Source organism: Peromyscus leucopus, chromosome 9 (assembly GCF_004664715.2).
Source record: "Peromyscus leucopus breed LL Stock chromosome 9, UCI_PerLeu_2.1, whole genome shotgun sequence".
NCBI classification, from domain to species: domain Eukaryota; kingdom Metazoa; phylum Chordata; class Mammalia; order Rodentia; family Cricetidae; genus Peromyscus; species Peromyscus leucopus.
In genome coordinates this window covers 27878092-27894853 of record NC_051070.1, presented here as the reverse complement: position 1 = coordinate 27894853, position 16762 = coordinate 27878092, and the positions used below count along the sequence as shown (strand labels likewise).

Sequence of the window (16762 nt, the reverse complement as noted above, 5' to 3'; positions counted from 1 at the left end):
AATATACACAAATTATTAAATGAATTTAGGTTCATAATGAAGTAAATTTAGTCCCTTTAAATAAGAATAAATTTAGCCTATAAGAACATAACTAGAATTTAAGGTACATTCTATGAACATATAATTTTTGACAAAGAAGCCAAAAGTGTACAATGGAAAAAAGAAAGCATCTTCAACAAATGGTGCTGTCATAACTGGATATCAACGTGTAGAAGGCTGCAAATAGATCCATATCTGTCACCGTGCACAAAACTTAAGTCCAAGTGGATCAAAGACCTCAACATAAATCCAGCTACTCTGAACCTGCTAGAAGAGAAAGTAGGAAGGAGTCTTGAATGCATTGGCATAGGAGATCACTTCCTAAATATAACACCAGTAGCGCAGACACTGAGACAAACAATCAATCAATGGGACCTCTTGAAACTGAGAAGCTTTTGTAGAGCAAAGGATACAGTCAACAAGGCAAAGCGACAGCCTACAGAATGGGAAAAGATCTTCACCACCCCCACATGTGACAGAGGACTGATATCCAGAATATATAAGGAACTCAAGAAATTAGACATCAAAACGACCAATTGAGTCCAATTGAGAAATGGGCTTTAGAACTAAATAGAGAATTCTCAACAGAGGAAACTCAAATGGCTGAAAAACATTTAAGGAATTGCTCAATATCCCTAATCATCAGGAAAATGCAAATCAAAACAACTCTGAGATACCACCTTATGCCTGTCAGAATGGCTAAAATCAAAAACACTGAAGACACTATGCTGGAGAGGATGTGGAACTAGGGGGACTCTCCTCCACTGCTGGTGGGAATGCAAGCTTGTACAACCACTTTGGAAATCAATATGGTGCTTTCTTAGAAAATTGGCAATCAATCTCCCCCAAGATCCAGCTATACCACTCCTGGGCATATACCCAAGAAATGCTCAATCATACCACAAGAGCACTTGCTCAGCTATGTTCATATCAGCATTGTTTGTAATAGCCAAAACCTGGAAACAACCTAGATGCCCTTCAACTGAAGAATGGATAAATAAATTGTGGCACATATACACAATGGAATACTACTCAGCAGAGAGAAACAATGACATCATGAGGTTCGCAGGCAAATGGATGGATCTAGAAAAAGTCATCCTGAGTGAGGTAACCCAGACTCAGAAAGACAAATATGGTATGTACTCACTCATAGGAAGATGCGAGATGTGGAACAAGGATGACTGGACTGCTACTCACATCACCAGTGAGGCTACCTGGAAAACGGAACCCCAAAAAAGACACGGAGAAATGGATGAGATCTACATGAACAGCCTGGTCATGAGTGGGAGCAATGAAGGGCGACAGTCGAAGGAAAGAGAGCGGGAGATCCTAGCTGGATCAAGAAAAGAGGGGGAGAACAAGGAATAGGAGACCATGGTAAATGAAGACCACATGAGAAGGGGAGGAAGCAGAGAGCTAGGGAGGCCCACGGAGATCCACAAAGATACCCCCGCAAAAGACTGCTGGCAATGGTCGAGAGACGGCCGGGACTGACCTACTCTGGTGCGGATGGCCAAAAACCCTGATAGTTGTGCCATAAATCCCATCCAAGGTCTGAGGAATCTGGATGCAGACATCCACGGCTGGGCCCCTGGTAGAGCACTGGGAGTCCAATTAGTGAGAAAGAGGAGGGTTTATATGAGCAAGAATTGTTGAAGCTAAGGTTGGATAAAGCACAGGGACAAATAACCAAATGAATGGAAACACATGAACTATGAACCAAAGGCTGAGGGGCCCCCAACTGGATCAGGCCCTCTGAATGGGTGAAACAGTCATTTGGCTTGATCTCTTTGGGAGGCAGCTGTGCGGTTGTGCCAGGTCCTGGGCTAGTTGCATGAGTTGGTTGTTTGAATCCTGGGACTTATGCAGGGATGCTTGGCTCGGTCTGGGAGGGGGGGACTGGACCTGCCTGGACTGAGTCTATCAGGTCGATCCCAGTCCTCAGGGGAGACCGTGATCTGGAGGAGATGGAAATGGGGGGTGGGGGAGAGCAGGGGAATCTGTGGCTATTATGTGGAGCTGAATGGTGTTGTAAAATAAAAAAAAAATTAAAAAAAAACATAACTAGAATTTAAGGTACATTCTATTTAAATGTAGGATAAGGATAATTTGCTCTTGTCATACATATTACATGATATATTTCTATCAATAATGGCAAGTATTTTTTAATTAATATCTTATAAATGGCATTTAAATTTCATAGTAATATTTAGAAAATTATTGTACATAATAAGTTACTGGCACTCTCAGAGTGACTAAGATTGGACTTCATATTTCACAGATGTTAAATTGTTTTTGGCATGCATGTCCAGGTATTTATCTTTGGTCCATGTGAACAATTTGTATTGATGGCACACTAGAAATTGTGTTAGTTTTTGTGGACTCATTTTTGTAGTCAATATCTTAGATATACGTATACAGTTAACCAATTATGAATGTGTCTGCATGTGATATGTATATATGACTTACATATATATTGTATACATAATACTGATTAATTTTTTTTAATGTATAGGAATACTGTTGAAGAGATTTCAGCATTTGGGCAATTCATCCTTTCTATGATCTCAATAGTATATGAAATTATCAAGGAAATCTAAATTAAAAATCTTTATTCTCTTGCTATATTCATGGAATTGGATTCAGTTACTTCCTGAATACTAACATCAAAATATGTATTATTTGCTTATAAAACATGTATATTATAATTATATTTCCTATATACTTTAGATTGCCTATAATTTTAATACAATGTGGTAATATACAAATTATTATAGAGTAACATTTGAAAATTAATGATGACAAAATAATATATATATTTATGTTCAATTAGTGTAATTTTGTAGTCTCTTTATATATGTGGTTGCTTGAATCTACAAATATAAAAAATCCAGATTTCTTGAATTCAGGTATGGAATCAAGTCCCTATTGAAATTGAAATAATTTTCTCACATAAAAATGAAAATAATATAAAACTAAACTATCATATGATCATCAAATCTCTGTATTTTTAAATGTAAACTTAATATATATCAATCTTGAACTATAAAATTCCATGTCTAATACATGGAATGGAATTATTTGTCTGAATTATGCAAACAGTATATGGAAATATTCTTTTTTAAATATATCTGACTGTAAGAGCCATGTTGTGTCACAACAACATTTTACAAATGTAAATTTAAAGTGTCAGTATCAATTTCATATAAACCAAAAATTTATTTCCATAATACCCAAACTTTTTAAATAAATGATAAAATAAAATATTTAATTTCAAATATGGGACACACTTTCTAAATTATAATTTCTTTAGTATTGTTGTGAGATGAAAAATACTAATATTATCACTAGTTATTTGTGATGAAGATATTATGAAAATATCTACTAAATTCTAAGAAAATGGAAATTTTGCTGAACCTAACATCCATAGTTCATAATACACATTAGAATAACTTTACATTTAAGCAGTTATCCAACTGTTTGTTTTATGTGCCTTTAAGGAAGTAATGGAACAACCAATGTTATTTGCCTTAGATTCCCATGTAGTCATATTTTACAGCATAGCTATAATCTTACATTATGTATTCTTCCATGCCCTGACCCAATTAATGCATCTGTATCATTTGCTGCCAAAAGCAAACACAGATTTTGTAACTTTCTAGAATCTATCATAAAAATTGCTGCAACATTTATGAATACTTGTTGATAAAATTATGTGTTTTTTTTTTTCTGGGTCAGTTGGGATAAGCTGGAACCAGTGACTCAATCACTTGTAAAACTCTATGAAGATTTCTATAAAGTATCCCCTCCCTTCCCTTCTTTTCCTTCCTTCCCTTCCTTCCCTTCCTTCCCTTCCTTCCCTATATGATGCTTTCTATGCTCTTCAATATAGTCAAAGTGAAGCCCTCTGGGAGGGGCGGACACACAATCCTGAGATAGACACATAGGAAGGCAGACGAAGACAGAGGTACATTCTCCAGGTAGGCACAGAATCAGACTAATTCATAAGATGTTCTCCCGGTGGGCACAGAATCAGACTAATGCAACATATAGTGTATGGAAGACATTGGAGCATGAAGTAGAGAATTCAAATCTGAACTGGCTCTTGGCTACATCGCTCCAAGTGAAAGTGCTTTATTTATTTTCTTAATGCAACATCACTGAATTACTGGGAACTCAAAGTTAATCACTAAAGCATATAATATACACAGGCATTCAATGTGTTATAAGAATATTTATTTTTAAGTCTTTAGATTCATTTATTTATTAGAAGTTAAATAATTCAAATATATTGTAAATTCCCCTCAAGGTAAAGTAACAGTACAAAAACTCAAGTTCTCTAAGATATTCTAGTTCCTTATTATTATAATGTTCTAAATTCTGCAGCCTGAACACTAGTTTACGACTCTTATGAATGCACAAGTCCAATATTGACACTCCCATACCTATGAGCAGGTATCTTTCGATTCCCAACAATCAGGATGACATCACAGAGCTGCTGTTGCTTTAAATAATTCTCCATCTTCCTAAATGATTGCTCAGCATGATGAACAGCTTGATAGAATTCTTCAGAGCTACTGGAATCCAAATCACTTTGAGGTGTCAGTGAATGATTCGTCGTTGTCAACCTATAAACCACACAGAGAAATGGAAAGATAATGTTTATAAAGTGTCAATAGTGGTCTAAAGAGTTATGTCCTGTTTTACAATTTAGAAAGCTTTATTTAAAGACATCTTCATGGAAATCAAATGAAAGAAATGTTTTTAAAAAGTTATTTTAACAAAATTATTTGTTTTAGGAAGCAGTAACTGAATTGAAAAAATATCTTTTCTTGTCTTAAAAGGTGACTTAAGATAAATTTTCTGTATCAGAATATCAGGTAAATAAATCTGAAAAGAGTCAAAGAAATTGTATATTCATTACATATTTATTCTAAAATTTATTGATGTTAAATATTAAAAGGTATTTTTTTTTGTTATATGCCAACTAGAATACTAAGCCTCCATGAAAATAAGAATTCTTTTCATTTTATTGGGCAACATTGGTAAACTTGAAAGACATTACAATAAGAGAAATACCCAAGCTCACAAAGGCAACTGTAGTAAATTCTTACTCATATGAAGACTGTAATAAAGAAAATCACATGCAATGTGAAAGTAAAGTGATAGTGATGAAAGACTAGAGACATGAAGGTGTGAAATGTGGTGGTGAAAACTAGCCAGTAAATATACAATTACCACAGAAGAAACAAGCTGGTATTGCTATCCTAATATCTAGAGAAAAAGGATGTTTCAAAAGAAAAGAAGTCTTGTGGCAATGCCTCAGTGGTCCAGGTAACTACCAGAACTCGGAAAATTTGGTAGAACTTGGGATTGACTGGGAGGCCAAAGATTTAAAAAGCAGAAGATTCTCTAAAGACACAAGTTGTGTGATAATAGTATGTTTTGTGTGTGTGAATGAGAATTTGTAAATGTTGAATTCTAGGCTTCGACAATCATTGTCAGTGCAGATTAAGCTGCAAGTATTTATGCTTTAAAACTTAAATTATAAAGCTAGTTACGTCTTTCTTTTTTTTTTTTTTTTTTTTTTTTTTTTTTTTTTTTTTTTTTTGGTTTTTCGAGACAAGGTTTCTCTGTGTAGCTTTGCGCCTTTCCTGGAGCTCACTTGGTAGCCCAGGCTGGCCTCGAACTCACAGAGATCCGCCTGGCTCTGCCTCCCGAGTGCTGGGATTAAAGGCGTGCGCCACCACCGCCCGGCTAGTTACGTCTTTCTAACAACTAGTTTTAATGTTTATGAGCATATTTTACCTACATTACCTTTTCAGGATGTTGAGAAAGATGCATCACAAGCACAGGCTGGAGGCTGGGGGCTAGATGGTTTTGAGGAAGAGGTCTTGGTGGACTCTTTCATAGAGCAAAGGGAAGCAATGCCTTCTGGGAAATGAGCTAAGTTTTAATCTAGTCTTTACGATTAGAAGTCAAAAACAAAAATATTAAGGAAAGGAAAACCTAATTGATCTTTGAAGTATTGTTATGTGGAATTGAGTGGGACTTTTGAGGCCTTTCTTCCAGAAAACAAGGACTTGGTTGTCAGGCCTATATTAGGCCTAAACCTTGGTGCCATGTAGTTGTACTTAAATCATTTCAATGGAAAGTGTCTTAGTGATTGGAACTTCTAGTGCAGTTTGGAGGTCTTCCATTGGAAAAATGTGATATTTGCATGGGATTGTTTGAATCTTGTTTTCTAGTCCCTCCCCATCACCACCCTCATAGTCTGAAGGTAGATTTTTCTCTTGATAAAGGAACAAAAAAGGTGAACATCTTGTTTGTAAATAGGTATCTAGTAACTAGTGGTAAACTTGAAATGGTAGAATTCTTTAAAGCCTAATTCTAGATAGCCTCAAGAAAATATATCTTAATTACTTTTGAACCTGTATTCACCTTGTTTTTTTTCAATATTTTCTTTTTCAGAGCTGCTTCTTATTTGGGGCTACTTTTTTTTTTTAATTGAGGCGTAATTTATAAAAGGGTATATTGTTTTGATGAGACTTTTTACAACTGTGGCGGAATGTCTTTCTTTAGTCTTCCAAGAAGGGCCATTTTACTTTTTTAGAGTTACTTTTAAAAGTCATGAGGTCAGCAACTTGGACTACTATGCATGTAAGTGCTAATGCAAATTAAAGCCCAAGTTGACCTCCAGCAGCAGTTCATTCTATGTTGACAGTGAGAGAACACTTTGCCTATTAGGATACTGTTACTCGTGGACTGAAATGCTGAAGAAACCCCTCCCCCTATTTTGTTTTTTTGCAAAAATCAAGGTATATTCTAGGGTTTCCTGGTTGACCTCAACAGATAAACTGAGATGATAGTCTTAGTTCAGAAATGATCTGAATGTAGATTTACAGTCTACGTGTACAGCTGGCTAAGTGAGATTGCTTTCACAGTTCTGCATGTATCCCATCAGCTCCCCATTAGTCACAGAACTCTTAAAACTGGTATTGTAGCATTATCACAATGTTTTGCGCCAATTTTTTAAACTTTACAGTGCAATATGTGTTCCTTTTCTGAGGCAAACCAAAGGTATATTTCTCAAGGTTCTGCTGCTATCAGCAGCATTGATGGAGGATTTTTTATACATTTGTAATAGATAGAAATAAACCAGAAAAAAAGAAGAAAAAAAAGTGGTGGAGGAAAAGGTGAACACTGCAAGAATACTCAAAAGGGCTGAGAGTTGCAAACGCCAAGAATGGCTTTGCATAGTAAATGGAATAGAACAGCTCTGAACTATATAGCTTACTTTTCTTGGTTTGGTTTGACAGAATGATTGAATGCTTTTGTATAAAAATCAGAGCCTTAAAAACAAGGATTTGGTGAGAATGTAAAATGGTGTGCCACTTTGGCAAAACAGTTTGGTGGTTGGTCAAAATGCAAAACATTGTTACTCTGTTACTCAACAATTCTACCCTTAGGAATATATCCTCAAACTACTGAAAATGTGCACCCATGAAACATGTACATGAAGGTTTACAGCAGTGTGTTGCTAATAGTAAAAAAGTTAAAACAACTCAAATAGCTATAAAACACTGGAGAGAAATAAAATGTGACTTATTCATAAAATAGAATATTATTAAGACATAAAAATGAATGAGAAACTGACAGATTAAATGACTTTGGTGAACCTTCATAATTTCATTTGTAGATCTTTCCATTTCTAATTTATAAATACATTTGGGGTTATAAATTTTAAATGTACTGCCTCCTGTCAACATTGTATATTTCTATTTGATGATTTCTGTGTCAAACATTATATGGAAATGTTTCCAAGTATTTTCTGTATTAACTGTGAATGAATAGAACAAAATAAATTGCCTGTGATGGAAAAAAATATATATATACAATTACAGTAAAGTAGAAGAATGAAGTTATGTTCTCTGCTATACATGTAAAGGCTATAGTCAATGTTTCAAAATATCAGGAGAAAATTTTGAATATTTTGCCTCAAAAATGATAACTGCTTGACATAATGAATATGCTCTTTATCTTGATTTTAACAATAAATAAGTTATGCATATTAAAGCTTTATATTATTGTTCATAAACTTGTATGATAATGCTTCAATTAAATTATCTTAACATTATTATTGTACTTTAACTACTATAATCAATACAAATAAAATTATATTAAAACTATGTTTAATAATAAATCGATCGCAAAACTATCCATAAATTAATTTTTTTTAAGTTGCTAAAAGTAAACAAAATAGTTTATGATGCCCAAGTTTTTCAACACGACCAAAATAAATAGCAATGAAACCACTTTCCTCAGCACACTAGCAAAACTCTTGTGCAAAATATTAACAATAGAAATGAAAAGTATTCATTAAAAAGCTCACAGCCGGGCGGTGGTGGCGCACGCCTTTAATCCCAGCACTCAGGAGGCAGAGCCAGGCGGATCGCTGTGAGTTCGAGGCCAGCCTGGGCTACCAATTGAGCTCCAGGAGAGGTGCAAAACTATGCAGAGAAACCATGTCTCGAAAAACCAAAAAAAAAAAAAAAAGAGCTCACGTATCACAAACAATACCGAGTTAATTTGATGAACACATTTTACTTATAGAAAGACAGCTGGTACATCATAAGCAAATACCATATCAATTTAAACTTTATTTCCCATTGAGAATGAGATTTAAAGGTTCCTTTCCCATGCAATTTGATTGGTGGTCCTTTAGAGCACAACGTGAAGCAAAGTAAAACTGTGGTAGGTAGATAAAGTGAATAATTGCTGTCGACTGGAAAAGATGTTTCTATGTGCCTAGAACACTCAAAAGAATCTACAGAATATCTAACATATATGAAGTCATTAAATTATGGGTCATTTGTTAAGAACATTCTTCATCTATTCAATATGATTATTTTCAGAGACTTTTCAAGGCTCCCTTTAAATATTTCAAGTTTTGTTATGCCATGTATTTTTCTTTCAAACAGGAATAAAAGTTGCTAAGTACATGATACATTTCTCCAAATTACACTTGAATTTTTCAGGATTGTGTGTAGAATTCATCACTCCTGACTAAAATTGAAAATAATAAAGGTAGTCCTAGAGAATGGCTTCAGCTATATTGGAAGCAGAAGTGGTAAAATGATTCTCTCCAGATCCTTTTATCATAATTGATCTACAAGTTTAATAAAATATTTTAGTGTGAAAGTTTTACTCTTACTGATGATTTCATAATTTAATAAATTCTATGAAGAAACAATAAGCTGCAAGTCATCCAAGTTTGGTGAATGCACCATTACTAAATTGGATAAAACAAGTTTGATTCTTAGAGTTTAGAATTACTTAAAATAAAGGCTGGAATAGGGAGTGAGGGGTTGCACATTTTAAACCAACCTGTACAATATCAAGCAGGCTAAATTCTCGACATAGATGGGTTAGGTGATATTTAGGCCCCAGTCCATACTATGAGCTATTTGTAGTTTACAGTTATTGGTAGAGGGAAAATCGTGTTTTTTTTTTTTTTTTTTTTTTTTTTTTTTCATGTGGACAGTGGTAGATGCTGTGTGTCTGCACAGTAGGACCCACAAAGGGAATAAAAACTGGACTTAGTAGATTAATTAAATAAAATGCAGGAGGATAACATGGATTCTGTTTTGTGGTATGGGAGAACTTGGAGGAAAAATATAGTGTGGGTTTATTCATATTTAATTGTATATAAGTATGGAACTCTCTAAATTAAAAAAAAAACAATGAAAATATGAAAAGATAAGCAGAAACTGAATGTCAACACATTTTTTTCCTGATTTCATCTTCTCCTACACTTCTATTTTTCTAAAAATTTTCATGTTTTGATTTCCTCTACATCATGGCTGGAAATAATTCAGTTTCTTCAAGGTCTTTTGATCTGTCAGATAAATGATGATGTTGGTTCAACGGGGTTTTCTCTTGTACAATTCTCATAAATCATTTCTTAATCTCAAACTCGGGTAGGATTAATATACCTCAAACTTCAATCCTGGATGATATTTATAAATGAGTTTTCCACACCAGAGCACCTTTTATTTACTGGATAAGTTTCCTAATTTGATAAATAAGACAAGAATTTTGAAAACATATACTATGTATTTAATAGTGTTTCCTCTTAATATTAAATAAAAAAATCACTTTGGCTATTTTTTATATTATACTAGAGTAATTCCTGTTTAAAGTTTTAAAACCTTTATGTTTAAAGAACAACTTAAAGAATCTTTAATAGAATGATTAAATTCTATTTAATCTCTATTTTTATCTTTATTATAATTAGGTAACAAAGTTTGGAAATATAATAAATACTATTTTTAAAGTTAGATTACAAACTCATCTCAAAATCAGCACATGATATAATCACCAGCCACATGAAATATTTAAAATTATAATGGTTCTTGCCCTAGTGGACTATGAAAACTATAAATACAACTTTGTACTTTATTTCACAATCATTTGTCCTGGAAGAACTGCTTCATTCATTAACATTCATTAATGTCTCTTTTTGACCCTCCAAACAAATCTACCACCACAAAAGTTGAGTTCTCTAACTATCTACCTTTTGTTAATTTAACTTTTTTGAGAATTTCATACATGAGAACTATATTTACACTATTTCTAAACCACCTTTTCCCCATTCCAAGTCCCCTATATGGTCACCTACACTCTCTCTCAAATCTATACCTTCTTCTTCTGTAATTATTATTGCTTAACTAAATATTTATATGTGTGTGTTTTATAGGTGTTGCATACATGTGTGTTTCACTCACAAATATATATGTATGTATAGCATTGGTCCCATTAAATGTGTTTGGGGCTAACCACTTGGGTTAAGATAACCTATTAGAAGGCTTATCCCTGAAGAAAAGTAATTATCAGTCATCAGCAAATATTTCTTTCCTGTAAGTCTTAGCTTATGTGAGGAGCCTATACATATGTATATACACATATATCCCCAAATACATAAATACAACATACTCTGTCTTTACAATGTTACTTGTATGTATGTTTTCAATACTTGTGATAATACTGTATTTGTGCACCCCAATAAAACTTATCTGGGGACCAGAGAACAGAGCCAGCCACCAAATTAGACATAGAGGCCAGGCAGTGGTGGCACACACCTTTAATCCCAACACTGAAGATCTCATGCCTTTGCTTAGAAAATACATAGCCTTTAATCCCAGCACTAGGAAGGAAGGAAGACAGCAGGGCACAGAAAGGTATATAAGGTGTGAGCAAACAGGAAGTCTTGTTCTGGAGGCTGAGGAGTTTGTAAGGTGAGATTGGCTGTGGCTTGTTCTGTTCCTCTGATCTTCCAGCTTTCACCCCAATATCTGGCTCTGTTGTTTTTTGTTATTAATAAGACAGTTGAAAATTTCATGTTATATCTGGTGCCCCAATGTTTGTGGAATGAAATCACAAAAAAGACACTTACCTGGGGCTTTATGCCCAGCTCAAGCCTAAGAGGCACACAGCTGGCGTCTCCACACCAAGTGGGCCCAAATCCCTAAACAACTGGATCCAGATTGCTAGATCTTTCACTTATTATCTCCTGGTGGGTGGTGGGTTCTCTTCGCATCCACATCCTGTGCTGATACCACACTAAATAGCTGTCTTGAAACCTGCTTGGGCTTCTATTGTTCTATGCAGAGGACTCAAACTCACATCTGAATCATCACTGTTGGCAAATTTGGTGAGTCAAGTAGGATTTCTTAAAGGGAGAAATTAGTTAAAAGAGAATTTCTTACATTTTTTTAATGGAGGGAATTTGGTATCTATTTGATAATATATTAGGCAGTCTGAAAATAGAACAATTAAATGGGAGGATAATTAATGTTGATGGGATTTACATAACATCAGGTATGGATATTATTTGTTTGATCATTTCTGTTTTATCATTAAAGAGATTGGTTAATTTGAGTGCCAAGATAAAAGTTTTAGGATAACTTGTCAAAACAAATCATAGAGAAATTCAGACCCAGTCAGAAGAATTTAAATGTGAACCTATCTCCGCATTGAATTACATGGTTACAGAGCAAGAGCCTAAGGTTTTCAAACAACCAACCTTAATCTACCCAGTAATCATACAGAAACTACCAAATGCTCAAGGCTGTGTATGAGCAAACTTGACTCCAGTGAAAATGTTAGATTTGAGGAAATTTAAAGCTATAATATCATATGGCATGTATTCTCCATTTGTAAAGCATATGCTAAACTCGTGGTCAACTTGCAATAGAACTATCCCTCAGGACTGGAAAGATTTGGTTACAGCTGTCCTTGAGACTGGTCCACACTTACAGACTATAAGTCTGTATAAGACTATAGAACACAGTATAAGACTAGGGCTAGAGGTATTGAAATTTCCAAAGATCAACTTCTTGAAGAAGGTGATTATACTGATATACAATGACGATCTTTATATGATGACCATACCCTAATTTTATGCTGAATATAAGCCTTGAATGCTTGGGATGGAATTGAAGAATTAGGGGGAAAAATTGAGTCATTTACAAAAGTTATACAGGACTCAAAAGAAACCTTCACAGATATCTTAAAAAGATTATCTTCAGCAGTAAATAAAATGATACCAAATTCAGAAGCTAGATAGATAATAATCAAATCTCTGGCTTTTGAAAATGCTAATGTACTATGCAAAAAAGCAGGTATGCCATACTGCTTGGAGGTGATAGAACAGCTATAACAGAGAGAACAAGAAATTCAGGAGAAACCATAAAGTGCATTTTTTGGCAAACTATAAATGGATAAAGATCAAAATTAAAAATATGAATAAATGACATTCACATTGAAGATCTTGTAAATACCAGTGTGGATGTAAGAATAATTGAACCAGAATTAATAAGACAATTTAGCAATTTGTGTTACATATACTGATCATTTTATATTTTAAAAACAATATGGTGTAATTTTAATATGTTATTTACCATATTTTGTTTGATTTTTATCTTTCTCTGTTTTATAAATTTCATGGTACACAATTGACAGTTGTGAAAGTTAATACTAATATAACTATAAACCGAATTTAAATCTTAATGACAAATTCATTATGTAGTGTATAGTTAGTATTTTATAAATAAATGTGTTTCTAATTCTTTTTGTTTCACAACAAATACAAAGTTTTCAGTTCATAGAGAAAAGAATAAGGTAATTGTTATAAAATGTAGTCTTTTTCATATCTATCTATTCATATAACATAATAATTAAATTATGTATATTTTAAAACAATAAATTATCTCTCTCTTATGTTCCATCATCATAAAAGTATTAAATTTTAAAAGGCTAGAAAGATGGAGTTTTGTGAAGAAATAAATAGTTTGCCAACTATTGTAATATTAAATAGTAAAAGTATATTCTGTTATCATTAATGAATTGTAACAAAAAATTTAAAATAAATATTGATCCACTTTAAGCACATTGACATCTCAAATCTCTTATCAATATGAAAAGAAAGATTCAGATATTGAAAAAGTAAAAAGGATAAAGTTCATAGGGGGATAAATAGATGAAAAGATAGATTAATTGATAGATGAATATATAAAGATGACAAGTAGATGATAGATGACAGTGAAATAAAAAGAGAGACAGGCACATCTGCTAAAGAGAGCAGTAAAACAAAATCCTATAGACTTCTATGGAGTCTTAGATTTTTAAGTTATTTTATGTGCATTTATATGCATATGGTGATGTGTACATGAGTAGAGTGTCAGCAAATCCCGAGCTATTGGATCCCATAACTGGCATTATGCAATGTTGTGAGCTGCTATTTGGGAGCTTAGAACCAAGTTTGGGTTCTCTTGAAGAGGAGCAAATTCTCTTAACTTCTCACTCATCTCTCCAGCCAGGGCCATCTTATTCTTATTTCAAACAAAGACAATAACATAACAAAACAAGAATATATTAATGACATAATAGTGAATATGTTTAACATCAGTGACCAAGCATTAAACTAAGATGGCTAAATTAATTTTCAAGTAGTTGTTTGGGTTTAATTTCTCTTTAGCAATGTATCAGATTCAGTGTGGAAGAAAAGTACATTAAAGAATAGTCTTATAATATCAAATAGTGGGGAAATACATTAGAATAATTCTTGGTCAGAATCTGAATATAGTAAAAGACTGAATGGTTTAGTGAAAACTTCAACTCTGTTGAGCCCTACAAACTTAGCATATATTTCAGGAATGCCTATCTCTTCAAATGTTTTTATTTATTTATACTGCTTAAATATTGCATAATAGATATGCATAATTTTAATTACAATTATTAAGCCATAATCAAAAATATTAAAATTCATAAATAAAATAACAAAAATTGACTCATCTAGCACTGAAATATGAAATAGTGGAAACATAATCATTGTATCAGTACTGGAATGTAAGAAAATGTTAAAAATAAATGCTTAGCCATGTCAAGCACACTGATATTCAAGTATCTTATTAAACCCAAGAGAGAAGCTAAATCTTGGAAATATTATAGTGGATAAAGTTCAAATACCAGGTGTTGATACTTAGTCATTAATTGTGATTCTGGGTGCAATTTTACTTTATAAGATAATTGGAATGTAAATAAGGCTTTTTATCAGAAGTGTTAAGATATAAACAAATACACAGGTAGGGCAGAAATATTTTAAAAGAGATATTTTGTGAGTTAAAGAAAAAATTATATAATTTGGCTGCATTAGTAGGTTCTGCGGTCTACTATATATCTATAAAATAAACAAGTATAATTTTAATTCCTTATTATAACACTTATGGAAATAAGTAAGGTAAACACTTTCTTTGTAACATAAACATAAGGTTTATTTCCAGTGAAAAATTGTGTGTGACAGTGCTTTTGATTTTAATGAATTAGATATAAATCAATACAGTATAATATTTCAATGTCTATTTTGCATTGTCAGCTTGAATACTTCTTGTATTAAAACTCAAGCAGCTGGTCATACCTGTAGTGGATCTGTTAAAATTAAATGATTGAAGACTGACTTTTAATCAAGATCTTCTGTGGTGGGAAAAGCCACCTTTAATCTGGGCCACACCTTCTCGGCCCCCAACTATTTCGTGCCAAAATATTTAAGAACATTCAGGAAGAAAAATTGCTCTTTCTTTGCCTGATTGCCCTCACTCTGGCTGGCAAGTTCACTTCTTCACTGGCATAAGAGAATACTTATTAGAGGTTCTAACATATACTGAAGAAGAAATGAGGCATCCAATCATTTGGATAAACAATTACTGTATCTTTGAACCTTCCCTTGGTAGACAGCCATTTTTATAGTAGCTGGACTACAGTTTCTAAGCCATTCAATTAAATTGCATAGGTAGATAGGAAGATGGATAGATAGATAGATAGATAGATGATAGATAGATAGATAGATAGATAGACAGATGATAGATAGATAGATAGATAGATAGATAGATAGATAGATAGAGATAGAGAGATAGATAGGCAAACAGATAGATTCATTCTATAATTTGTATTTCTCTAGACAATCCTGACTAACACAATGCTTTTGTTCCCTACTGAGAGAAGTTCAGCAGCTGTTGAAAAAGCAGTTTTGTAAACAGTTGCCAGTGATCTTAAGGAGTAATCCTAGGACTTATGATTAAACCTGGGTTAAGCTTATAAACATTAATTTCTTTAGAAAGAAAGTTAACTATTCCTTCATAGCTTTCTAAAAATTATAAAAAATTAAAATCATGCCATTTTTCTATGTACATAAAATTTTTTAAGAATTATCTCTACATACTTGTAGCTACTTGAGCAATTATTTTTGGATTATATTTCAGGACCAATCTGCAGAAGGAAACATATGGTTGGTACTGTGTTGTGTGATATTTTGTTTGTGTTCTGACAAATAAAGCTTGCCTGGAGATCAAAGGGTGGAGCAATCCACTAGTTACAAGAACTTATTATTGTTCTCAAGAAATATACTTAACTGCAAAAGTAACTCAGACTGAGAATCACTTCATGGAAAAGAATCTGCCCAGTAAATGGAAGAAGAAAACTACCTGAATGATTATGCTAGTATATTATAAAACAATATAGCAAACCAGATTAGCCAGAAGTGGTTGATGAATAAAGCAAACACACGGTCTTCAATAAGATTTCACAGTTCTAAATACACATGCAGATAATGGGGCACAGATTCCATAAAACAAATACTACTGGGCATAAATTATCTGATCTATCATGCTACAATAGTAGGTGATGTCAATACTTGATGATTCCTACAAAGTAAAACTCAAGAAAAACACATGAGTGTATACTAAAGAGCCAATGGATTCATCATATATGTAAAGACTAATTCTTCCAAAATATAAAATCTGTACATCTTTCTCTGCATCGCCATATCCTTCTCTAAAATCCAACTCATTTGGTCCAGTCATTTAAAACTGCAGCAGTTTCACTTAGCTTTCATAAGCTGCTCCTGTGTGTTCCAAACAAAACTATTGAATGTCTAACTTTGTATTTAATATTTAACATAATACTAAATAATGCAGCCTTAGTACATTCTGTCTAGCAATATAGATCACAAGAACTGAATATCCTATGAGAATGCAATGTCATTGATTAAAAAGAAAGGTTTGAATGTGAATCATTAGACATGCTTCTGTAGAAAATGTTTGAAAGTGTTGATATTAGAACTGATTTTTTTGAAAACATTGACATGAGTAGCTATGAATCACTTTTG

The 16762-nt window shown here is 33.2% G+C and overlaps 1 protein-coding gene across 1 annotated transcript in view; it reads right to left on the bottom strand.

Annotated features, from left to right (window-relative positions):
* Klhl1 (kelch like family member 1) overlaps positions 1–16762 on the bottom strand; it is a 346069-nt gene that overhangs the window by 225519 nt on the left and 103788 nt on the right. The window contains exon 2 of the mRNA XM_037208360.1: positions 4485–4667. Coding sequence (XP_037064255.1) covers positions 4485–4667 — 183 coding nt within the window. The remainder of the gene's footprint in view (positions 1–4484; positions 4668–16762) is intronic.